Source organism: Zeus faber, assembly GCF_960531495.2.
Source record: "Zeus faber genome assembly, chromosome: 4".
Lineage (NCBI taxonomy): Eukaryota > Metazoa > Chordata > Actinopteri > Zeiformes > Zeidae > Zeus > Zeus faber.
The window spans coordinates 27,427,833-27,453,706 of record NC_137191.1 but is presented as its reverse complement, the minus strand read 5'-3'; the positions used below and the strand labels follow the sequence as shown (position 1 = coordinate 27,453,706).

The 25,874-nt window shown below is 42.7% G+C and overlaps 1 protein-coding gene across 1 annotated transcript; it reads left to right on the top strand.

Moving 5' to 3' along the window:
- Nucleotides 1-1,288: 1,288 nt before the first annotated feature.
- Nucleotides 1,289-25,514, top strand: map2k7 (mitogen-activated protein kinase kinase 7; the record flags this gene model as incomplete). Its single annotated transcript, XM_079998551.1, has 12 exons — nt 1,289-1,412; nt 3,878-3,925; nt 7,978-8,116; nt 8,962-9,028; nt 9,201-9,314; nt 10,611-10,730; nt 22,266-22,373; nt 22,576-22,755; nt 23,002-23,082; nt 24,854-24,996; nt 25,133-25,178; nt 25,324-25,514. 12 exons carry the CDS (start codon nt 1,289-1,291, stop codon nt 25,465-25,467), a joined length of 1,314 nt encoding a protein of 437 aa, XP_079854677.1. The 3' UTR covers nt 25,468-25,514.
- Between the last annotated feature and the right edge of the window lie 360 nt (nt 25,515-25,874).

Below are 25,874 nucleotides of genomic sequence, written 5' to 3'. Positions count from 1 at the left end.
CTTAGTACGAATAAGCAGGCGGAAACCAGATGACTCCGTCGTGCTTAAACCTCGTCTGTGTCTTAAGCCGAGGCTGTTGCAAAGATGCCCGTGCAGCCGGGGCGGACTGGACTCATCTTGTGTACGATCATACCAATCCATGTGAACGTTTTGAGACCGGGGATTTTTATAAAGTAAATCTGGTGAGAAAATCACGGTTGTGTATTGGTTATTGTGTTTTGTCCCACTTTGAATGCCGTTAATGAAAGCGCATGAGAAGGCTTGTTCGTCCATTTTACACCTACACGGGGTCAGACGTCTTCTGATTGAATCCTAAAGTATTCTGTCCATGACCATCGGAATAAAAGGCCAGATTTGACGGCGAACTCACGGAGTAAAAGATGGACGAGGATGGTCTGTTTGCCATGTATTGTCAATTGGCTCAGTTTTGGGTCGCGTTAAAGCTTTACAGACCACTGTGTCATTATTAATTAGTGTAGTGTATCCATCATCTAGAAGGATGGATCCTTAAGTAACGGACATTGACGCACAATATAGATGGACAATTTTATCCTCTTTTTTTTTGTTTGTTTTTTTAAGGATGCATTTTCATCTTCAGCGGCTGTGTGACCAAGCAGAATGAACACTCGAGACCCTATAGCAGGCCAGTTCCAACTGGCGGCCCCGGGGGCCAAGTGTGGCCCGCACATCAATGCATTGGATTGGCCCTTTCAAAAGGATGGAAGGTTGTCAAAACATCAGTAGAAATCACCACAAAATGGACTAGCTTAAAATCAAAAAAATATAACTACATGTCCTCCAATAAAAAAACAAAGAAGGTACTTCCGCACTCACACTGCCCATTCACTTTCTGTCAAACGACTATGCATTTGTAAATAGTCTGGCATATTACATGTGTTATTAATCTAGTAGAACAGTAGAGCGCCAAGTGCGGGGAAAAAGTACAGTTAAAAAAAATCTACATTGTTCCTAGTTAGGATAATGTGAGAAATACCTGACAGCCAAAAGTAACTGAACAACAAAGAATAACAGCGCTAAGTACAGTACAAGCCAATATGAGAGAAGAATATCCTAGAAGCGGTAACAAGATTTAAAACGTCTATTTTTCAGACTTATAAGGAGCTGAGTCACTGTTTCAATTGAAAAACCAAACAGATTTGTAGTCGCCTTACGCTGGTAACAAGCTGAACGCCCTGAGCGGCGGGGCCCCGCAGCGCCCCCTGCAGGCGCCGCGCCGCGCCGCGCCGTCCTCCCTTGCAGCTGCGCTCCACGCTGCTAGTTTTCCAAGATGTCGTCGCTGGAGCAGAGGCTGTCGCGAATCGAGGAGAAGCTCAAGCAGGAAAACAAGGAAGCCCGCCGGAAGATCGACCTCAACATAGACATGAGTCCGCATCGTTCGCGCCCGAGGCCGAGTAAGTGTTTGTCCGGCGGGGGAAGGAGACTCTGGGTTGGGGGTAGTAGTAAAAAAAAAAAAAAAAAAAAGGGGGGGGTGTTTTACTGGCGCTAGCTCGACGTGCTAACAGGCTAGCAACATAAACAAACAGCGACTCCGCCGGGGAGTTTGGGGCTGTTTTGCCCGCGTCACAGCGCCCACCCCAGTGGTCGCGGCGTGTCTCGGTTGGGATAAGCCACGTTGAACCGGGGGCGACGCTGTCACGAAATACGTTTCAGGCTTTTCTGCCCTGGAACGTGTTTTGGGACGGTCTGTCAGAGCTGCTAGCAGGCTAGGCTAACGCTAGCTGTCAGGGCCCCGCGGCACGAAGAACGCAGCGTTGTCGATATAGTGATTTATACTTGTATATTTCCAGTCATTGCGACGCAGCCGTTGTTCGAACTTGATATAGTTTCATCTTCATTCCCATCCCTCAGCTGAAACGCGATCAGATTTTTCTCACTGGTGCTGCCAATTTTGCCATGTTTGATCGCTGTTGGGCTGTGTAGGTTAGAGAATTGACTGTACACAATACACCTACAAATGAACCAAAGTAATAGTATAATGGAAATATGCAATCAACGTAAAAATGTCAGAATACAATATACCCCAAGGTCAGCAAAATACTTAGAAATAGAAAATTGTGCAAGTTTGCACACCTTTAATAGAATGTAATCTGTAAATACTGTGTGTGCCAGGGTAGAGAAACTCCGCACACTCCGTTCACTCCGTGAACTCCCTGACCTGTCTACAACTGACGTGTGTGAATAAAATAAAAGTAATAAAAACCGTTTTTTCTGTGGGGAAATGACTTTCAAGTCACAAGTACGTTTGAATTTGTTGAGTAACACTTGTGTGGAGCTGCTGGAGTGGCGCAACAGGGCAGCGGAGAAGATGTGTGTGATGGTTGAAAGGTCAATGTTATGTAGTATAACAGGTGATTTGATACATTCTAACTGAATGATAATAATAATAATAATAACTGATCTTTGTCTATTGATTTGATACATTCTAACTGAATGATAATAATAATAACTGATCTTTGTATATTGATTTGATACATTCTAACTGAATGATAATAATAATAACTGATCTTTGTGTATTGATTTGATACATTCTAACTGAATGATAATAATAATAACTGATCTTTGTATATTGATTTGATACATTCTAACTGAATGATAATAATAATAATAATAATAATAATAACAATAATAATTTCTGATCTTTATATATTTATTTGATACATTCTAACTGAATGATAATAATAATAATAATAATAATAATAATAATAATTTCTGATCTTGATATATTTATTTGATACATTCTAACTGAATGATAATAATAACTGATCTTTGTATATTGATTTGATACATTCTAACTGAATGATAATAATAATAATAACTGATCTTTGTATATTGATTTGATACATTCTAACTGAATGATAATAATAATAATAATAATAATTTCTGATCTTTATATATTTATTTGATACATTCTAACTGAATGATAATAATAACAATAATAATAATAATAACTGATCTTTGTATGTTGATTTGATACATTCTAACTGAATGATAATAATAATAATAATAATTATTTCTGATCTTTATATATTTATTTGATACATTCTAACTGAATGATAATAACAATAATAATAATAATAATAATAACTGATCTTTGTATATTGATTTGATACATTCTAGCTGAATGATGATAATAATAATAATGATTTCTGAACTTTGTATATTTATTTGATACATTCTAACTGAATGATAATAATAATAATAATAATAATAATAATAATAATAATAACTGATCTTTGTATATTGATTTGGTACATTCTATCTGAATGATGATAATAATAATAATAATAATAATAATAATAATAATAATAACTGATCTTTGTATGATGATTTGATACATTCTAACTTAATGATAATAATATTAATAATAACTGTTCCTTGTATGTTGATTTGATACATTATATTTGAATGATAATAATATTAACTGATCTTTGTATATGTATAGAAGACTTTACCAAGACCCCCCCCCCCCCACACACACACACACACACACACAAAGACTCACACACAGATTAGTAGTTATGCCCAACAGGAGTTGGAGAAGTCTGCAAGGATCACTAAGAATCATTTTGTGTCTATTTTGCTGGTTTCAAAATGTTACACAGGTCTGTTTTTTCTTTTCTCTGTGTGTGTGTGTGTGTGTTTGTGTGTGTGTGTGTGTGTGTGTGTGTGTGTGTGTGTGAGACAATGACAAACAAAATGAATGCATTACATCAATGATGTTTTGAACTGTTTATAAAATCTGGGTTTGTGCCTTATGTAATATATGATTGAATGTTTACAGTGCGTGATGTAATGTGTCCGTGTGTGTGTGTGTGTGTGTGTGTTGTACACATGTTTGTATTTTCTCTCTATCCAGTCATCGTGATCCAGCTCACTCCTGCTCCAGCCCCCTCCCAGCGTGCAGGTATCATTCATCAATCCATCACTCTCTCTGCCACTGTACCCCTCTCTGCTCCCCCACCCCACCCCAAACTCCTCCACCCTCCCCACTCCAAAGTCCTCCACCCTCCCCCACCCACCCCCCATCCCGACATGCAAATTCAGCCCGAACTTCCACCGTCCTAAAATCTTACCACAAAATTCTTGATCTACTCGTATTCATCAGAATCAGTTGTATTCTGCCGGTTTCATACATTAACATATACTAGGTATTTGTTCTGGTTAGGTTTGGTGCATAAATAGAGAATACAAATAATAATAAAATATAGCTGTAGGCAGCAATGAACAGGGTCCAGTTTAGTTGCAGCAATTGTACCAATTACACAAATTACAGTCTTCAGAGTTCCTGTGAACCCCAACGAAAATTCTATTTTCGTTTTCAAAAACCGGAAATAAACTCACTCATTGCACCAATGCCAAACAATGGATCAATTGAAGACAGTTCACTCACATGTGGTTATTAGCGCAAAATCTTGCGATCACAATGCTCTTAAGTACTGCTGTCAAACTGATAGTTGCACACTGCTTTTCTTGGAGCCGCCAAACTGTGCATCATCCTGATGAAATGTGTGTGTGTGGAGAATCAACAGGTACATTTAAAGGCACTTAATCTGCATGCTACTACAAATATGGCGAATCTCCCTGATCTCATTGCGGTGTGACGAAACGATCCAACGTGTTCTCTCTGCTCGGACAGTAAATAAATTGCTTGTATTTCGGGAGTTTGTGTCTTAAATTCCCTTTGTTCAAGTCCTCGAAGGCGACGAGGATGGGGTTCGGCTGCTTTCTCTCCACATACAGTATCTGTTCGGCGAGCAGCTGTGTGTGGTGCAATGAGGACGCAATGACATAGTGACGATTCTCAATAGTCTGCAGTGTTATCACGTGACCTTTTGGCAACACTGACAAGGGTGACAAAAACACAGTTTTTTAGTAATCTCTTCTACAATTGTGGACCAATGTGGATCAAACTTGGAGGACAGCGTGTGTGGACTGCCCCGAATGCAACTATCATTCGCGTCCGTGGGTTTTGACAGTTTCTTAGAGCCAGATACTTTGACATGTGATAACGACTAGGAATATTAACAAAAACAATGGGGGCCCCCGTCCTTCGAGCTGGACCCCTAAATAAAACAAAAATGGTCAAATATATGCAAACGGAGAAAAAATCCACTGCTTTGTTAATTAAATTCTGAACACGACACTTGTTGAATTAAGCCATTTAAAGTGGCTCAGCACAGTGCAATACTGTAATTCTTACTAAGTCTCAGCGTCGTAAGAACATGCCAAATCTTCTTTTATTGTACAGCGCACACAGCAGTAGGGAGGATTACCTTTAATCTTAACAGGACACCCTCTAAACAGGCAGAAACGGCAAGACGTGATTTGTAGATAAAAATCTGGAAATCTTAAAAATAGATTTTACTTTCCTTCCCGGCATCAGTTTTCTAAGCATAACTCCCAAATTGCACGACCGCGCAACGAGTCTTCTTCCTCTATCTTATGACCTATTTTATGAACTTATCAGCCACAATCTCCATGCTGCACGGCGTTGTATGTTTGGGGCCTTAATCCGTGTCTGAAAACCAGGCCCCCGTCCACCACCAACGTCCTAACCAGCAGTGGTGTCCGCCAATAGGGTCAGCCAAGTGCTCCTCTCACCTCCCCTAAAATCTTCCATCGCAATCTCCCATCCCCTATTCCTCCCTCTGTGTGTGCGTGTGTCCTCCCGTTTGTCAGTGGCAGGGCATTGTGGTGTATGTGTGTGTGTGTGTGTGTGTGTGTGTGTGTTTGTGTGTGTTGGTTGAGATAATTAACCCTGTTTTTCGATGGAGGTGGAAAATCACGGTGCATGTGGCTTCTCTCCGCACGGCACGTTCACGTTCTGTGGGTTTGTTTTGTTTGACACGGTCTCTAATCCAGCACCATGACCGGCTCGTCCACAGGACCACTGCAATCTCTCTCTCTCTCTCTCTCTCTCTCTCTCTCTCTCTCTCTCTCTCTCTCTCTCTCTCTCTCTCTCTCTCTCTCTCTCTCTCTCTCTCTCTCTCTCTCTCATATTACCAATGGCTTGCCTCACTCAACCTGTCTGAGTCCAACTGGATGTCTTCTCAACAGCTGGTTAGGAATTGTCTTGTTTTTCGACCACGGGCCTCCCACTACTTTGCAGTGTCACTGTGCGAGCGAGAGACCATGTCTTTGTTTGCACGTCTGCATTTGTCGAGCTCTCTCTGTCCGTTGGTCTTTGCCAGTCCTCGTTTTCCCCTGTTTGTCCATCTTGAACCAACTGAAAATGTGAAGATGTGAGCTGTGCCAAAGACTGCCTGAGTTCTCCTCTCCCAACTAACGCCTTCTTCCCCTCGCTAACCCATTATATCCTTACAGGCCCGTTCATTCCGCAGGTGAACCAAGCATGGGAACATCTACCCGCACTCTCGGTGAAGTTGCTAGACCGTCTCTCAACAGAAACCTAGCCATAGCATAGTCTAATTTAGAGGGTTGCAAATTGGATCCCACAACACATACTGATAGATAAGCTTAGATTAGGAAGATAATTAGAGAATGTGGTCAGCAAGGCTGACAACATTGGTTGAGTAGAGGTGCTTTGAGTGAAGGAGCTATGCTTGTGTCGAGGTGTTGATCTTTCCTGTTCCTGACTTGTTTTCGTCACTCGACCTGCTGACTTGAACGTTCGGTGCATGACAGCTCTACGCTAACACCACCATGGCTGACTGGCTGTGTTTCCTCATCCGAGTTATTTTTGGACTCAGACCTCCTTCCTAAAGAGTCAAACTAGACAAGTACTTTATTTGTCTAATGATGTCCTGAGATGTATTTCCACCTACTGTATCTTTCCAAGGGGGACTTGGTGCTTGATACCTCCTTTGTCTGCATTTTGTTGTCCATGCCATGCCGACTGTCAATAGGGTCTCTGACTGCCGCAGTGGGGTAAGACGGGCTGTGGCTTTCGTAAGAACAGATAGTTCCTAAGGGTTGTCTGGGTCAAACGCCTCATGGGGACACGCACATTCTTTGACCGTAGCACCCTAGCTGCTGGCCATGCTTGCGTAGGCCCCTCCCTGCCTAAAAAGAATGTAGCTTTTGTTCGGAGATATGTTCGTCTCTGCAAAACACGGCGAAGGAAAACTAAAAAATATGGGGTTAGTGTGCTTTGGACGAAGTATGCGTTATCTGGACAGTTGTGCAGACACAGTACTTCAAAGAAACAGAAGGACATTAGGTTGGATTCTCACTTGTGATGACAAAAAACAGTATTGAACAAAAAAAATGTATTCCGTATTTTCCCAGAATTTAGGCTATGAAACCGCACACAGGCCATTATATTAGGTCATTGAAGACTAGCGATTGCAAAGAAGTCACGAACAGAGAAAACTAGAGTCGAGCGTAAAAGTAAAAAGTAACTTAAACATTAAAATAAATTCTTGAGGTTGGGGATGTACCATTACCAACATCTGGTCCAGTACCGTGCCCCGACTCATCATAAAAATGCTGAGATACTTATAATAAATCCATAGAATAGCTGTGATTTTGAGTGTGTGTTCCTGCCTTAACAAAACACATTAAAGGAATCGGGTTTATAAACAATCTCGGGGACAATTTGATGTTACATCTTATTTTAACTAAACAGAACGGCGAATAAATCAGCTAATGACAAATACACATGGAATATGGGAGTATTAATAATTTCACTGTTACGGAACATTGCAATATCGTGAAAAGCACGAGTAGCGGTACTCCGTATTGGCAAGTGGCCAAAAGTCTGTATAAAATAATCTGTGCACCCCTAACTGAGGCTTAATGTTTAAATGAGAACTTTCTCTGCCTTTTTGGCTCTCAAACTCAAAACGTGACTCAGAACATTAGCAGTGGCATCATACCAAAGGAGTGGCAGGCACATGACGGCGCTCGTGTTAACTGAAGCCTCCTCTATCTCCCTCTCCTTATCGCTCTTTCTTTATCTCCTATCTCTAATCTCTTGCCCCCACCCCCACCCAGCACTCCAGCTGCCCCTGGCCAACGACGGGGGGAGTCGTTCATCATCTTCTGAGAGCTCCCCACAGCACCACCCCAGCCGCCCGCGACACATGCTGACCCTGCCCACGCCACAGTACGGCCTCCAGAAGAGCCTGGAGAAGTACGTGGAGATAATATGCACGCACGCACACACACAGGAATACATGGTCACACAACACAGCACATGTATGAGTGTAAAACACAGGAAGATGATGGACAACTAGTTATGGTGTGTATGTATTTTAATAATATTGTGGCTCGTGGTGATTTAAGGGTGGGTTTACTCTGGGGCTGTACCCGACTCTGAATTTTGTCAGTCGTAACGGATTCGGCTGTTCAATGCGAATATTTGGCTATTCGCATTTTGGGTGCCTGTCTCCCCCTCTGAAGGTGCAGATGATGCGCTACAGTGATGGGGCGCCCGCGATCGGTGCGCCAGAACAGTTTGTTTTTATTTTATTTTACGTATGCGTATGGAACAATATGGAACTAAACAGTGTGTTATGGGGACACTTTCTCTGTGACTCTCTCCCCGATCACCCCCTCTCCATGCGTTATGCGCAGAAAATAATCTTAACGAGTCTACGAGTCGTGCCCTGTCCCCACGCTATTTTTAGTTGTTTTATTTGGAGGAACGGGGCTCGGCTCTCTATGTTGCTCTCCACCATCGGGGTGCACGGAAAGCCGTGTTCGTGTCCGTGTCCAGATGTGTTTTATCCTGTTGTTGTAATGGACAGTGACTTAAAAAAAAAAAGAATCTCAATCTGGAAGAATCTCAGTCAGCTGACAGGTTTCCGACTCGTTGTCTTTCAGGGGGCAGTCCTAAGTTTACTCAAATATAACACATCCAACTCATCCCTTTATTGAGTAGAGGACAAATCAAGACACACGCACAATCACAGTTTGAGAGACGCTGCACTTGGCACATGTAATGACTGACTCAGAGTGTGCGTTGTCCCCCCACAGTGCTGAGATCGACCAGAAACTTCAGGAGATCATGAAACAGACAGGGTACCTGAAGATCGATGGCCAGGTGAAACACACACACACAAATACACACACACAGCAGATGTAAACTTTCACTTCCTACAATTCCGTGTTCATCCTCCTCCATGGTACAACATTACTGAAGGTTCATAAAGTTTCCTTGTCAAGATTTGTGGCATTTAACGCTTTATGCGACTTACTTTTTGTTTCACTTACAGCGCTACCCAGCGGAGGTGACGGATCTGATCAGCGAGGGAGAGATCGGTAGCGGGACGTGTGGTCAGGTCTTCAAAGTTCGTTTCAAGAAGACCGGCCACGTCATCGCCGTCAAAGTAAGAGTCTCCCCCAGAGCCGTGGTACCCAGCTGCTGACATCGGGGTTAATCTGATTGAAGGGGGGTGTCCAGGATGGCAGGTTATTGGCCCAGGTGTCTAGGGGCGGGTTCCTGGCGGAGAGTCAGAGTGTGGATGGAGAGGAGAGAGGGAAGTGAGGCGAGCTCCTGGTGCAAGTGGAAACGAGTGTCTAAATTGAAGTTTGTAATAAATAGGGACACTGCTATCCCAGGGCTTATTTTCCGACTGGACACCTTGATTGATTGCACCGTTTCCAAAAGCATTTCTATGTAGATTTAGCTTGTGTTTCTATTGTAAAGGTTTGCATAGCCGCACGCAGTTGGAAAAAAAATAGAGAAAAATAGAGAAATGGCCAAAATAGTGAAATGGCCAGGCTGACGTGGCCAGTGGAGCCCCAACAGTGGATTAGCATGGATTTAATTAGAAGCCTACACTTACGCTGCGCCAACGTGTCCGGTGGACTTATGTTATATCGTAATACTGTGGTTCACGTGTGCCTGTTGGACTATAGGGGGTGTACTGAACAGTTTGATAAGGTACCGTGTACCGTTGCATTTCTATACCATACCCAATACCAATCACTGCAATTTGAGCAGTGAGACAGAATTTTGATAACCAAGCCCGTCCCTCTGTGTTTCCATCCCAAGGCTTCTGTCCCTTGTTGCTCTAATTCTACTGATCAGTGATTACAGCTCCCGCCACTGCAATTCTTTATTAGAGTTTAGTGAGAGGGGTTAATTGTAGTTGTCCTGACTGTTCAACAATTATGGCGCCGCTCTGTGCGCAGCGGGCGTCGGCTGCACGGTCCGCTCATGCAAACACATGAGGAGCTCGGGCTCTTGCCTTCAGACACAGACTGGAGTTAGCTACCAACTGTGTGGGTTTTATTTAGATCAAGTGACGTTATAGTTGTTTTTGAGGAGAAAAAACTGAATCACAGTGAGTGAGTGAAAGGGTTGACTGTTTGACTTGGATATTGTGGTATTTTTCTACTTCCTTACTGTATATCATTTGATGTTTGGATTTTCAAACACATGACACTCTAAAAAAAAAAAAAAATTCATTAATTTTTGTTCTCAAATTAGCCCTATTACAATTTATTGTATCTGTTCTCCATAGACCAGTGACATCAGCTGAAAATCTCATTAGTGCTTCGTGGGTCAAGGACCTTCTTGAAGATACCTTTACATATGGATATTTAATAAGGAATATGGCATCAATTTTTTGGGAGGGGGAAAAAAGCCTTATTTTTTGTTTTTTGCCTTGTGTCACCAGCAAATGCGTCGTACAGGAAACAAGGATGAGAACAAGCGGATCCTGATGGACCTGGACGTAGTGCTCAAGAGTCACGACTGCCCTTACATCATCCAGTGCTACGGCGCCATAGTTACCAACGTGGGTACACACACACTAACACACACCAACACCACTATGTCATCTAATTTGTTGCTATTAGTAAGTCATTGTGGCACAGAACTACTTGCATTAAAGCTGCATTGTGCAAAATTTGGTCTATACCAATTGTTGTAGTGGCTATTTGTTAAAATCAAAGGCTGTCACATTAGAATAAATCAAAGAGTGACTGCTGCACCTTTTTGAATTGGTCCGTACACAGAACATCCACAGAACATCCTCAAAATGACCATAAAATCCCCATAAAGGAGCTATAAGTAAAACAAAAAAGAAAAGTATTTTATACGATTTCTCTAGTTTTTGTCCGAAGACCTAGTACTGTGTGTACTAGGCCTTTGGCATCAGGTTTAGCTTCAAACTCTGGCCATTATCCAACAACCTCTGGGAGCAGAAGCATCTGCAATGAGGACAATGTCACCAGTTGAAAGGATTCTCTTTTGCGTCAACCATTTCTGTCTCTTGCATCCCAGACAAGTATTCAGAGATCCACCTTCTCCAGAACAAATCGACCATATATTACACCTGTCTCCATCTCCTTCTGATGGACTGATCTCTTAGATTAAAGAGGAGGATGCAATAATAGTTTGCCATTGAGTAAAAAAAATGTTGTGAGGCGTCAAGGCCTCTAGGTCACTTGGATCTTCAGACATTCCTGTAACAGACCTGTCGTTTAGTATTGCTTCTGCCTCGCAAAGAACAGTTTGTAATCCTTCGTCATCTAGAATTAAGAAGAATCTTTATTTGTCACATGACCACACTACGACACATGCATATATATATATATATATATATATATGTGTGTGTGTGTGTGTGTGTGTGTGTGTGTGTGTGTGTGTGTGTGTGTGTGTATATATATACACACACACGCACATGATTTTTGGGATGGTGGCCAGTGAAATGTGGCCAAGGCATTTTTCCCATCCTGGCTTGTCCTTCCTCCGGGGGGCAGCCAGGAGCAGTGGGCAGCATTCGTCGACGCGCCCGGGGACCTGGTACCAGTTGTCGATCGCTGGTCAGACGATGATGTGTGCATGTTTTTGGTGGGGGTCCTTACTGATGGTAGGTGGAGGAAACCCCATGTGAGCACGGGGAGAACATGCAAACTCCACACAGAAAGGCTCCTATTTGGGAGATAACCCGCCGGAGCACGATGCCAACAGCGTGCCACGCTAGGACTTGCTGGTTGAGGACTGAGTTGAGTACCTTCTTCAGAATGCCTATTAAATGCTCCAACCTACCGCCCTGATGGGATGCAGCTGGAGGATTATAGTTCCATGTCACCCCATCCTGGAGTCTACTGTGGTTCAAGTCTGCCAGAGACTGCTTCAGTTCTCTGTTGTCTGCAATAAAATTAGTCCCATTGTCAGACCTGACGCTTGAGACACGACCTCTTTGACAGAAAAATCTTTGTATTGCCTTTAAACAGGAGTCTGTATTCAGAGGGTGCGCCACTTCAAGATGCACAGCTCTACTTATTAAGCACTTGAAGATGACTTCAAACCTCTTTAGCAAGCACCTTCCCCTTTTGACGTATAGGACCAAAATAGTCAATGATGACATTAGTAAATGGTGCTTCATCAGGCAAGACTCTTTCCTCCTCTTTCCGTTATCTTTTGCTCTCCAAGTCTTCCTCTGTGCCGCCTGCAGATAACACATTCAGACAAGATGTTTCTTGTAACAGAATAAGATTGGGCTGTCCATTAACTTCTAAGTCGACACAGCATTTGGTTTTTCCCACCATATCTAAGTTGTTGGTGGATTTGGAGGAGAATCAATGGGCTCACAGAGATTCTTCGACAACGTGTTCGGTTTCCTTTGGCATGACTGAATTACTCAATCGTCCTCCTACACATAGGATTCCATCTTCTAGGAGATGATCTAGCACAGGCATGCCCAAAGTCCGGCCCGTGTCTAAATTTCCACCGGCCCGAAGCCTTTGTCATAAAATCAATAATATGTGGCCCGCCAGCACGTACAAAAAAAGCAATTTTATATTTCACCAGAAGATGGCAGTAGACTTGTGGCACTCTCACCCATGACCCCTGTGTGAACTTTTACCACTGTTGTATTTTTTGAGACTGGCTGTTTCCAAGGAATTCAATATTAAGCGGCACTATCAGACGAAACATGTTAACTATGATAAGCTAACGGCAAACGAACGCACCGAAAAACTGAAGCAACTTGAAGCTGTTTTAATGGCACAGCAGCGCTTTTTCAAAAGAGCCCGTGACTCAAATGAAAATTCTACAAAGGCGAGCTACGAGTTGGCAACGCTGATTGCCAAGCACTGCAAACCTTTTACTGAGGGTGAATTTATTAAAGACTGCGTGATAAAAATGGTGGAGAAAATGTGTCCTGAAAGAAAACAAGAGTTTGCCAATGTTTGCCTGGCTCGTAGCACTGTGGCACGGAGGATTGAAGAAATTTAATCTGATATCAAGAGACAGTGAGAGGCAAAAGGAGTGAAGTTTGACTTTTTTTCGTAAGCCTGCGACGAAAGCACGGATGCATCTGACACCGCTCAGTTACTGATTTTTTTTTGAGAGGAGTGGACAATGAAATGAACGTGAGTAGTATTATTCACCAACAAGTTCTATGTGCCAAACATCTGAAATATGATCACGTTATGAAAGCGGTGATAAAGGCTATTTATTATGTTCACTCCAGAGCACTGTGTCACCACCAGTTTCAACAGTTTCTGATCGACATCCACGCTGAATATGGAGATGTTGTGTATCATAATGACATAAGATGGCTCAGTCGGGGGTCTGCATGGCAGCAATTCTACTCTCTCAGAAAGGAAATCGGACAATTCTTGGCACAAAAAAGACAACCGATCCCAGAACTCTCCGATCCTGTTTGGCAGGCTGATTTTGGATTTCTAGTTGACATAACATGACATCTGAACGCGCTGAACACGGGCCTTCAGGGGAAAATGCAGTGGTAAGTCAGTTGTATTCACACGTCAAAGCTTTTGGGACAAAGCTGCTACTTTTCCAAAGGCACCTGTCACAAACGCAGCCGAATACCACACATTTCCCATCGCTGCAGGAAATGATGACCAGTTTTCCAGCAAACAATATCGCTGCGCAAATGAGGAGGTATGCAGCAAACATCTCATCTGTGGCTGAGGAGTTTCAACAGCGTTTCAGGGATTTTGCAGCTATTGAAAAGGAGATCACACTTTTTTCCTCTCCTTTTTCCGTGGATCCTAATGACGCTCCAGCCCACCTGCAGCTGGAGCTCATTGAGCTGCAGTGTGACGCGGAGTGTCACAGTCAGCACCAGCAACTCCCTCTTGTAAACTTTTACCGCCGGCTGGACAAAGACAGGTTCCATGAGATTCAAACATTTGCTAAGAAAATGCTGAGCTTGTTTGGCGTGACATACTTGTGTGAGAAGACGTTCTCGGTTATGAATATTAACAAGAACCGCGTGAGGACAAGACTAAGTGACTCTCACCTGCGTGACATCATGCCCATCAAAACCACTGTTTTTGAGCCAGACCTTCCCTGTTTACTGCAGTCGAGATCTCAGTATCACCCTTCACATTAATGTAGGTCAATTATTATTTTTTATTCTTCTGAGGATAATAAATACTAAAGTCTCAGTGAATTTATTTTTTGTGATGATCAAAACCACAGTTTTGTCAAATTTCAGTCATTTAATTTGACTATACTATCCTTGACTATACTATCCTACTATCCAGATTGTCATTTGCAATGTCAACCTAGCTGCAGACAGCAGAGTAAAACAAAGCAAAATAAAAGCAAATACAAATAAACACGTATACAACAAACTGTACAAAGTGATATAGTTACATATTTACATGTTAATTTACAATGGTAATGGTTCAAAGAATGTCAGGCTGAATGGTCGGCCCCCATACATTTTCACCTCACCAAATCTGGCCCTCTTTGCAAAAAGTTTGGACACCCCTGATCTAGCATGTATGTAAGATTTCAAGGAGGCATTTTCATCTCAAAATGTTTGTTTTTGCACAAAGCAAATGATGGCTTGTTCTGCTTTGGCAAATCTTCTGGGAGCAAGTTGTGGCCTCCGAGTGTGTTTTTAAAGCTGCACACTCTCTTTTCCACTTCTGTCTTTTGTTTCTCAGTGTCCTTCTCTTGACTGATGACAGATGTATGGAAATCCTTTCTATTTTGTTGAAGCAGCATCAGAATATGTTTCCTTCTCAAAAACCGTGCTACAGCTATTTTAAGCTTCATCTAGGACTATAATTCTCAGATCTTTTAGTTACATTTCCTATCTCTTTTCATTTCTGGGTCATCAGTTGGGATCACATTGAAATCCAGTTCAGTTTTTGACTATTCATTATCTTGTTACTATCAGTCCAAAACGTGGACCTCTCTAACTTCAGTTGCAGCTCTCTTTTTAGCATTTTATCCACTTGGCAGCAGCCGTGAGATCCAGTCATGGTGTTGTGGTTTCAGCAGTGCCACTCTGGCCTTTCCAAGAAGAAATGAGACATTCAGTGGATGATTGACATCCTCAAGCCTGAGATATGCCACTGTACCATAGCCATCCTGACTAGCATCTGGGAAGTGATGCAGTCCAAAAATGTTCCAAATCCTTTGGGTTTATTACAAGTCTACTTTAAATTTAGTCACTTTGTCAAGGTTTATAAGCCACCTCAACCATCGTAGAGAAATAGATTGGGGAATATTTTCATCCTATCCATAATTCCTTCTACACAGCTCCTATAGCATCAACTTGGCTGGTAGAGAGAAAGGTGCAAAGAAGCCCAGGGAATCATGAAGTGAGCCAACTACAGATAAAATCCCCCTTCTTGTCAGGGGTCTTTCATGCGTGATCCTTTTGAACCTGAATTTGTCTGTTTTGACACACCACTGTAATCCCATTGCCCTCTCCAATGGAAGGTTGTCTTTGTCCAGTTTCATCACCTTAATTTTTTTCTAGCTCTGTGTTGTTCTGGAATAGAAGCCAGTACACTGCAGCTATTGCTCACTAGGCTTGGGCCAATTCACGATTAAATCGTTTATCGGCTGACATCTATTGACATTGATGACACTTTTTTTTATTTTTATTTTTTAATCCACCAGGAAAAATCGGAAAATTTAAATGGTGTAAGTGCAGTTTACCGTGTTCTGAAACTCGGGGAGGGGGGGCGCTCTCCTCCTCTTCACTCAGAGCTGTTGAATGACAACTGGTGATCGGGTCTCACTTCCCCTCTACAGTCCTGTACAGAGACTTTGAGGGGCAGGTGCTCAAAAAGAAAAAAGAAAAAGCAAATGGACCCCCAGCTCTGGTTCTAGGCATTTTGCCGCTCTGGGCAAACAGAGCAGCACAGCGGAGGTTCATGAGGTTCACAAGGAGTTTCTCATTAATACATCTTGTCCAGACAGTCCACTACCTAGACACCCATTCATAAAAAAAAAAAACACCTGATAAGAAGGGCACTGTGGGGTGCATGGAACCGGTGCTTGGAGACCCTCTGCCCCCCCCGCATGTACCTGCTGTTCGATATGAAAATCTTGTGTTAAAATATAGCAATATATAATATAAACTCATAAAGAAAGAATTTGATTTGTTTTGTTTCTTACTTGTATGGAAAATGAAAAACGTAAACCTATCACAGATAATTGGAGTGGAGTTGTTTTTTTCCTCCTCCAGACAGTGGTGTGGGTCGGGTCCTGTGCCTTTGTTTTTATTTTAGATATATTTATTTCAGTTTGTTTCCTATGTATGAAACTAAAATTTTAAAACCAAATGATTTAAGGGACTGTCCAAGTGCTAGCTCCATACTGTTTCAAAAATACCTGTGCGTCCCCACTGTCGGGACCCACGTCTCCCCGTTGCTTACTGTTGCTATGGGACTTAATTTGTAAAAACTGGATTTTTTGTGTTAATACTTTACTTGAAAATAATAAATCCTGCACTTCTGCACCAGATTACATTAAATTTGATGCGCGTGCGAACCGCACTGTGTGCATGCTCCCCATAAAATCATACACCACTCACAAAAAGTTAGGGATATTTGGCTTTAGGGTGAAATTTATGGAAAATGGAAAAAGTTCAGGCTACAGTGATATTATATCATGAAAGTAGAGCATTTAAGCGGAAGCATGCAATGGTGATTAACTCATTGACAACGACATCTCATGCTGTTCACAAGTCGACATATTGTCTGCTGAGGCATGGCACCCCACTCTTCTTGAAGGGCGGCCCTCAGGTCATTGAGGTTCTTGAGTACGGAGTTACGAGCCTCTACACGGCAAGCCTCTACACAGCTGATCCCATAGGTTTTCTATGGGATTCAGGTCTGGAGAAAGTGCAGGCGACTCTATTTGAGGTACCCCAGTCTCCAGCAGCCGTTCCCTAATGATGCGACCTCGATGAGCTGGAGCATTGTTGTCCATGAAGATGAAATTAGGCCTGTGTTGTTCATGCAGGGGCACAATGACTGGATTAATGATGTTATTCAGGTAGTATGGGCTTGTCACTGTACCATTCACAAAGTGTAGGGCAGTTCTGTATTGACTAGACACACCTGCCCACACTGTAACAACACCACCTCCAAAGGCTCGTCTGGTGACAACAGTGGCTGATGCATAGCGCTCTCCTTGTCGTCTCCAACATGGTTGGCGGCCATCATTTCTGCTCAACGTGAATCGACTTTCATCAGAGAACAGCACTGAGGCCACTGGTCCCTCATCCAGCGTCTATGCTCCCTGGCCAATGCAAGACGATGATGCCTGTGCCTGGTGGTGTGGTCAGGTACCCTTGCAGGTCGTCTAGCACGCAGACCATGCTGTAAACCGTTCCGAATGGTCTGAAGTGACACTTGGGTGCCTCTGACCTCCCTTAAATGTGCCTGGAGTTGAGTGGCATTCATCATCTGGTTCCGCAGGGCAGTGTTCACAATGCAGCGCTCATCAGTGTGGGATGTGGCCAAAGGACGTCCACTTCTATGCCTTTCTGTGACTCTTCCAGTGTCTCTGTATCTCTGTTGCAAGCTGCTGATGACGCTCTGTGACACTCTAAGCTCAGTGGCCACTTCCCTCTGAGAACATCCTGTTTGAAGCCTCACAATGGCGAGGTACTGTTGATCAATTGTTAGGTGTCGTCTTGGTCTCATGATGTCAAAATGTGAACAGCATGACGAAGAGGACTGTTTAAATACCAATTCTAATTGAACCAGGAAATGTATTGGTCGATTCATGGATCAAACACCTGTTGTGAATTTTGCCGTTCAGCTCCTTGTTAGAGAACAGCAAGTTGTGCAAAAAGTACTGAAACATTGAACAGTTGGACATGTGCATTCAAAAGTTTAGAGAAGGTCAAATTAAGTTCACCTGTAAAGGTTATAGTGCATTTTAGGTTCATGCTGAAATTTCACCCGAAAGCCGAATATCCCTAACTTTTTGTGAGTAGTGTATTTATGAATTGCACGATCGCCCAAGCCTATTGCTCCCCAATTTTGAGAGAGTGAATCCTGCTTTACTGCAGAGAGCAGTTACTGTAGATCCTTAAGCATTTGTACTGCCTCCTCCTCTGAGGGCAAGCATTTTAAGCAGCCATCCACCTAGAAATTTAATTTTATGGTGTTGATCCCTCCTGCAGAGTACTGAGACTGGTTACATCTGCAGTTCTTCTAAGTGCATAGTTTGCACTACTGGGTGATGATACAGAGCCATGCAACTGTACAGTCATCCTATATTCAAGTGGAGTCTGCTTGGTGTCACCCTGTCGCTAGGCCGGTCAATCAATCATTACTATATCGACATATCGTACAATATATGGACATGATCTCGATAATCTTTCTGACCTTGATAATTGTGGCGATAGTGGCGCCGCCCCTAGCGGTCGCCTGCGCCGGCGCTCCGGTTACTTTCTTACTCTTTAGTATTTTTTTCCTATTACATTTCACTGCATATATATATGGAAGTATGTATATGTATGTGACAAATAAAAAATCTTGAATCTCTTGAATCTTGAATTGCCCGTTGTTTCCATGCGTGTATGTTAACATAAGAATGTCGCCAACATTTTAGGCAACATGATGCCAGAAAAAAACAGCAGCGTTTTCCCTGCCAATATAAGACATGGGCGCAGTGCCTAATGGTAGGGTCACACTGCCGGTGATGGGGCTGCAGCATGAAGCCAAGCAGCTCTCCTCTCGTCGCTCTACGAACACACCGGCAGCGGCTCAGAATTGTTCGGTTGTGGGTGCAACAATCATTTCAAACCTCTCTTCTTTTCCAGATTTAATATAAATTATATTGATATATGGTACTATCTACTTTTTTTTTTTATTTTAATGGTGCAGCTACCCTTGACACATTTTTTACGATAAGCAAGTCAATGTCAGAATCAATTTCATGAAGCTTGATAGCTTTCAAGTAAGGCCATCAGTCAACATCCTCTTGCTTCGAAATTTTACCTGCAATACATTTATGGTCACTACCTTACTCTGATGACTTGCAGTGAATTGGGTCGGCCAGGGTTGCGTAGTCTGGACAGCAGCTGCTGGGAGCCAGCCTCAAGCAGCTTCCAAATGATCATCAGTCATGTTGGAAACGGTATTTGTACTTTAATAATTTTCATGTGGGCAAAGGCTGACTCGCATAAATAAGTAGAGCCGAATAATGCAGTCAAGGAGGTAGCACATTTCCTCATGTTTGGGTACTTCTCCACTGTGAGTATGTTCCAAAACTGTCCATGAGTCCTGGACTTCCGCTAAATGTCAGCCTGTAGTGTTAACATCTCATCCTCCACTGCAGACTATTTCAGGTGAAACAGTGTTGCAATTTTTAATGCAAGTGAATCAACCTCAATATCTTCCCTAAATGGGAAGCACATAAATGTAGCGATTGGCTCGAAGTCTTGAAACTGTTTGTCAAAGTCTGACAGACAATTTTCAATCTGCTCTGTGTAGCGCACACTGTCAAGTTGCGCACACGCCTTCCCTTGGGTCTCCAGCTCCGATGCGAGGTTTTGAAAGTTCCCCAAATCATGGTGCTGCAGCTTTGAGGACATAAGTTGCATTTTTCGTTTGAAAGCATTAACTGAACTGATCATGTTGACCCCGGGCTTTGTCTTTTCCTCGCAGCTCTAAATTAAGCTCATTCAACATGTTGGTCAGATCGGTGAAAAAAAAACTTTTTTTTTTAAATGGCGCGCGATCTACCCTGCACTATCTTTGCAATCTGCTTGTCGATCGCGATCGACGTATTTGGCATCCCTGCTCTACACAGTAGATGAGCTTCATGAGAATTGGCCTCCAATAGACTGAATCTGGTTGTTGTAACAGCAACTTAAGCATACAATTCTAGCTGTTCTTTCTCCCCCCTAAGATGTTCCACTTGAATGTGATGTTTTCCTTCCAACACTGCGATGCCTTTTCAGCATTTGCTTTATGTGTGCAGAAAATATTGTGGAAATGCGTGACGTGCGTGCGGAAATGCGTGAAGAGAGAGGGGGGCTTAGAATGTGAGATTTTATATATATATTTATATATATATATATTTATATATACACACACACACACATACACGTGGATTTGAACAAATTTGTGGACAAAGACGTGGACAAATTTGTTGGTACGCTACAATTTTCTCTGAAATAACTTGAAACTCACAAAAAGTAATTGGCATCCCTCATTGTTTATTCCATATTAAATTGAAAATTGACAAAATGATGGGACCCTTAACCTAATATTTTGTTGCACAACTGTTAGAGGCAATCAAGCAATTTCTCTAGCTCTTAATGAGAATTGCACCTGACAACAGGTAGTTTGGCCACTCTTCCTGAGCAAACTGCTCCAGCTGTCTCAGGTTTGAAGGGTGCCTTCTGCAGCCTCCATGTTTCAGCTCTTTCCATAGATGTTCCATAGGATTCAGATCAGGGCTCATGGAAGGCCACTTCAGAATAGTCCAATGTTTTGTTCTTATCCATTCTTGGGTGCTTTTAGCTGTGTGTTTTGAGTCATTACCCTGTTGGAGGACCCATGACCTCCGACTGAGACAGCTTTCTGACGCTGGGCGGTACATTTCGCTCCAGAATGCCTTGATAGTCTTGAGATTTCATTGTGCCCTGCACAAATGCACCCGGTGTTAGACGCAGCAAAGCAGCCCCAAGACATAACCGAGCCTCCTCCCTGTTTCAATAGTAGGTATGGTGCTCTTTTCATTGAAAGCTTCATGTTTCCATCTGTGAACCTTGAGCTGATGTGACTTGCCAAAAAGCTCCAGTTTTGACTCATCCGTACAGAGGACATTCTCCCAGAAGCATTGTGGCTTGTCAATATGCATTTTAGCAAATTCCAGTCTGGCTTTTTTATGTTTTTATTTCAAAAGTGGAGTCCTCCTGGGTCTTCTTCCACGGAGCCCACTGTCACTCAAAAAGCGACGGCTGGTGAGATCAAACGCTGATGTACCTTGACCTTGGAGTTCAGCTTGTACCTCTTTGGAAATTGTCCTTGGCTCTTTTTCTACCATTCGCACTATCATTCTGTTCAATCTGGGGTCGATTTTCCCCTTGGGCTGCGTCCAGGGAGGTTGGCTACAGTCCCACGGACCCTAAACTTCTTAATAATATTTGCAGCTGTAGTCACAGGAACATCATGCTGCTTGGAGATGGTCTTATAGCCTTTATCTTTAACATGGAAGTCTATAATTTTCTTTCTGATCTCCTCAGACAACTCTCTCCTCTGCTTTCTCTGGTCCATGTTCAGTGTGGTGCACACAATGATACCAAACAGCAGCGTGACAACATTTTACATTTTCTGTAAATTAATTAATTATATATATATGGTAAATTTTGAATCAAACCACTGTCATTGTTTTTCAACCTCATCCAAAGTTAAGGGCAATTTTATAAAAGAGCCATGAATATCTATTGCTTCATCAAAATCCACTTGTTTAGCATTTTCATTGTCATACATTACCACTTTAATATTGCCTGTATTAGGGCTGCCCCCTGAAAGTCGACAAGTCAACTCATGATTCGGAAACCCTCTTCAAGTCAAGCAGTTGTTTTTTTTGTTGTTTGTTTTTTTTCCAGTCAGTGTGCATTACAATAACAGGATAAAAAGATAAAAGCTGAAAAATGCACAGGAATAACATTTCAATGGTGAATTATAAATAAGGGGAATCATAAATATTTTATATGAATCGTCCACATTTGGACACGGACACGAACGCGGCTCTCCGTGCGCCACAATTGCCGTGCCCCGTGCCCTCCAAATAAAATAACTAAAAACAGTTTGGGGACGGGGCACAGAGGAATGGGACACAACTCGTTGACTTGTTTTACATTTAAATGTATTTAAATTTTCTGCACGTAACACATGGAGAAGGGAAAAAGTCGCAGATGTAAAGTAAAATATCATACATCTAAAATACAAACACACTGTATTGGCCCGCCGATCGCAGGCACCCCATCGCTAGCGCACGCATCGGCTGTACGGTCGGAGAGGGAGGCAGGTGCTCAAAAATTGTATTCATTGTGGAAACTCTTAAACTCCTAAAACAGACGGATGTCTTCATCGCCATGGAGCTGATGGGAACGTGCGCCGAAAAGCTGAAGAAAAGAATCCAAGGACCGATTCCGGAACGCATCCTGGGAAAGATGACTGTGGCGGTGAGTGTCCACACACACACACACACACACACACACACACACACACACACACACACACACACACACACACACCAAAGGAAGTACTCTAAACGATACTAAAAAGCTAAATTATGGAATTTATTTTGTCAGCTGACTTCTCTCCCCTCTTACTAGTATCCTATGTGTGTTGTCTGTATTTGTACCATGTGATTCCCGGCTGCAGATAGTAAAGGCGTTGCTGTACTTGAAGGAGAAACACGGCGTCATCCACAGGGACGTCAAGCCCTCCAACATCCTGCTGGACGCTAAAGGCCAGATCAAACTGTGCGACTTTGGCATCAGCGGGCGCCTGGTTGACTCCAAGGCCAAGACACGCAGCGCCGGCTGTGCTGCCTACATGGCGGTGAGTCAAAATACTCTCCTAATTCATCACATAATTGCACATCTTCATAATTCATTCAGTGTCTCTCTCCTGAATTGTACAATAGAATCAAATTATAAATTGAATCTGTACGACAATGGATGTTTCTCTGCCCCCACACAATGAGGTGGTGAACATTGTACAGTGATTACACATGTAGCCATGTAGGTACATATGAAGCATGATTAAATGATTTCTAACATGTTTTGTTGTGCTGTGTGTCTGTAGCCTGAGAGAATAGACCCTCCAGACCCCAGTAAGCCTGACTATGACATCCGGGCAGATGTTTGGAGCCTGGGCATCTCTCTGGTAAAGATTTCCCTCATTCATTCACATGCCAGGTGTATAAATATGACCGCTTATACTGAGGCCCCTGCATGGGCCGTACTAGCTGTAGGTTCTTGGAACTTAGATTTTAATTTTAGATTTGTTGTGTGATTAAATCAAACTATTTTTCTGCACATGAAATTATGCTCATAGCTTTGACTCTGCATGATCATGTCCTCCAGAGGTTGGTCATTCATTTACTGATAAAATAAAATATTATAATGCAATTCTTTCCACTAATCCTGCACCATGCAAATAAATTTCATTCGGGCTTTCAGTCCCAAGATTCCACTGAAACTACCTTGACCATTGTAGTCAATGGTCTACTAATTACTGTTGAGTCTGACTTAACAGCATTGTTGCTGCTTCTTACTTGAGTGCAGCTTTTGGCACGGTGGACCACAGCATACTTCTAAGCCGCTTGGAGAAGCATATTGGTATCCAGGGGACAGTGCTTTCATGGTTTCATTCATATTTATCAAATAGAACTCAACATGTTAGTTACAATAATTCAATCTACATTTTCTAAAATGAAGTTTGGTGTAACCCAGGGATCGGTCCTTGGCCCTATGCTCTTCTGTATCTATATGCTTCCCATGACATTATATGTAAATATGCTGTTAATAACTCCTAAAAGATGAGGCATGTCCATCAGAAATAAAAGAATCAATGGGTATGAACTTCCTGCTGTTAAATGCTGATAAAACAGAGTTATTAGTTGTTAGACCAGCCAAATATGGGCATTTGTTTGAGAATTTAAGTCAGAGTTTCCATTAGAAAAATTGGTGCCGGTCCACATGTCCTGAAGATTTCAATGTCCCGGACAAATGGGAGAGATTCCGGTCAAATGTTATCTGTGTTTATTGAACTTAAAAACAATTGATAGGCAGGCTGTATAAAGAATGAAATCATAAAGCCATGTAGATTGATATTTTTTTTTTTGAAAACTCAAAATAAATAAGTCCCATCAGTTAACAGTATTTTATAAATAAATATGACAAATATTACTCCTTGAAATCAAATAATTTCTCTTTGTGAACAATAAATAACAAGTGCAGCTGCTTTAATTAACATACACATAATACAATTTTGATAAAAACGCCAAGCTATGGATGTATGTGGCCCTGTTGTCAAGGATACATCATCTTTCTACTTCTCCTCCGAGTTTTGGATGCTGTGCTCTGTCTCCGCTCCGTGTGTGCTGTGTTTACAAGCACAACCTTTGGGCGGGGCTTGTTTCTATATTGACAAACGTGATGGTTGGTTAGAGGTGAAGGGTCAGCTAATACCATCCAAACTGATTGGCTTTCCGTTGCAACTTGCCGAACGCGGTAATGAAAAGATCTGGCAGATTTTTTTTTATTGAAATGATTGGGCTTATTTTATTATGACATAGATGAAAAAAAAAATGTCGATAATAACTTATCTGAGATAATTATACCATATACACCAGCACTCCCTCTTAGCTCTCTGGATGCTGGTCTCTTGGTCATTCCCTCAGTTAACAAAAAAATCGGTTGGTTTCAGAGCATTTGCCTACCATGGCCCTTCTGATTCCACACTTTAAATAAATTGATTTATGTGCTACAGCTTGTGTCGTATTAGCAGTCCAAAAGGCAGCGACGATACTTGGTCTCGTTGAACTTAGCTATCTATCATTTAGGGTTTTTTGGGGGTGCAGGTTCTTTAACATCTCGCGGATGTTGCCCTTATGTTAACTGGTGACCTTTTCATGTCCCTGCCTGTCCTGTAGGTGGAGCTGGCCACAGGACAGTTTCCCTACAAGAACTGCAAGACAGACTTTGAGGTTCTGACCAAAGTGCTGCAGGAAGACCCTCCTGTGCTGCCTCTCGGCATGGGCTTCTCCCACGACTTCCAGTCCTTCGTCAAAGACTGGTGAGCAAGGAGACACGCACCCGTGCCCCCACACACACACACACACAACCTAGAAGTAAAGGTAACAAAAATCCATAGTTTTTTATGTTTTTTTAAAAACCCCCGATGAAGCCTTGATTCATGCTTTTCTTTCCAGTCTCACAAAGGATCACAGAAAAAGGCCCAAATACAACAAGCTTCTCGTAAGTCACGCATATTAAATTATTTTTATGGTCTGTTGAATTGAATCAGTCGTTTTTGATCTGCCATAACTCTATTTTAATCACTTTGTCTTTTTCTGTCTTTTGTATGTTGTGATTTGATTGATTTTTACTGTCCCTCTTACAGGAGCACACTTTCATCCGGCGTTATGAGGTGCTAGAGGTGGACGTAGCTGGCTGGTTCCAGGCGGTGATGGAGTGCACTGAGTCTCCTCGCAGCAGCCAGTGTTACAGCCACCAGCACCAGCTCCACTCTGTCTTCAGCAGGTAGCCGAGCCGAGCAAAGCTCCGCTTCGACGCTGACTTAGGCTAGCCTAGTCCAGCATTAGCCTAGCCAAGCCCAGTCTTATCACGGCCTGGACTAGCCTAGCCGAGTGTTAGCCCAGCCTAGCTTTAGCTGAGCTCAGCTCGCCTGTCGACCCGGGAGCCTGGAGAAGCCTGTTCCCCCCAAGAAGAGCAGAAATGGGCAGCAACTCATTGGAGGGCTCTGGATCAATGTAAGGATTGGCGGGTGAGACGGACGGATGGATAAATAGGGCCGGCTCATACGTTTATCGGTGCACTTGATCTTGATCTGGGCAGGCAGACTTGGGGTGGAGGGAACAGAGATAGTTATACATAATAGTTAGGTTCAGACATTCACTTCAGCATAATGCGCTAATACAAATTACTAGTTGT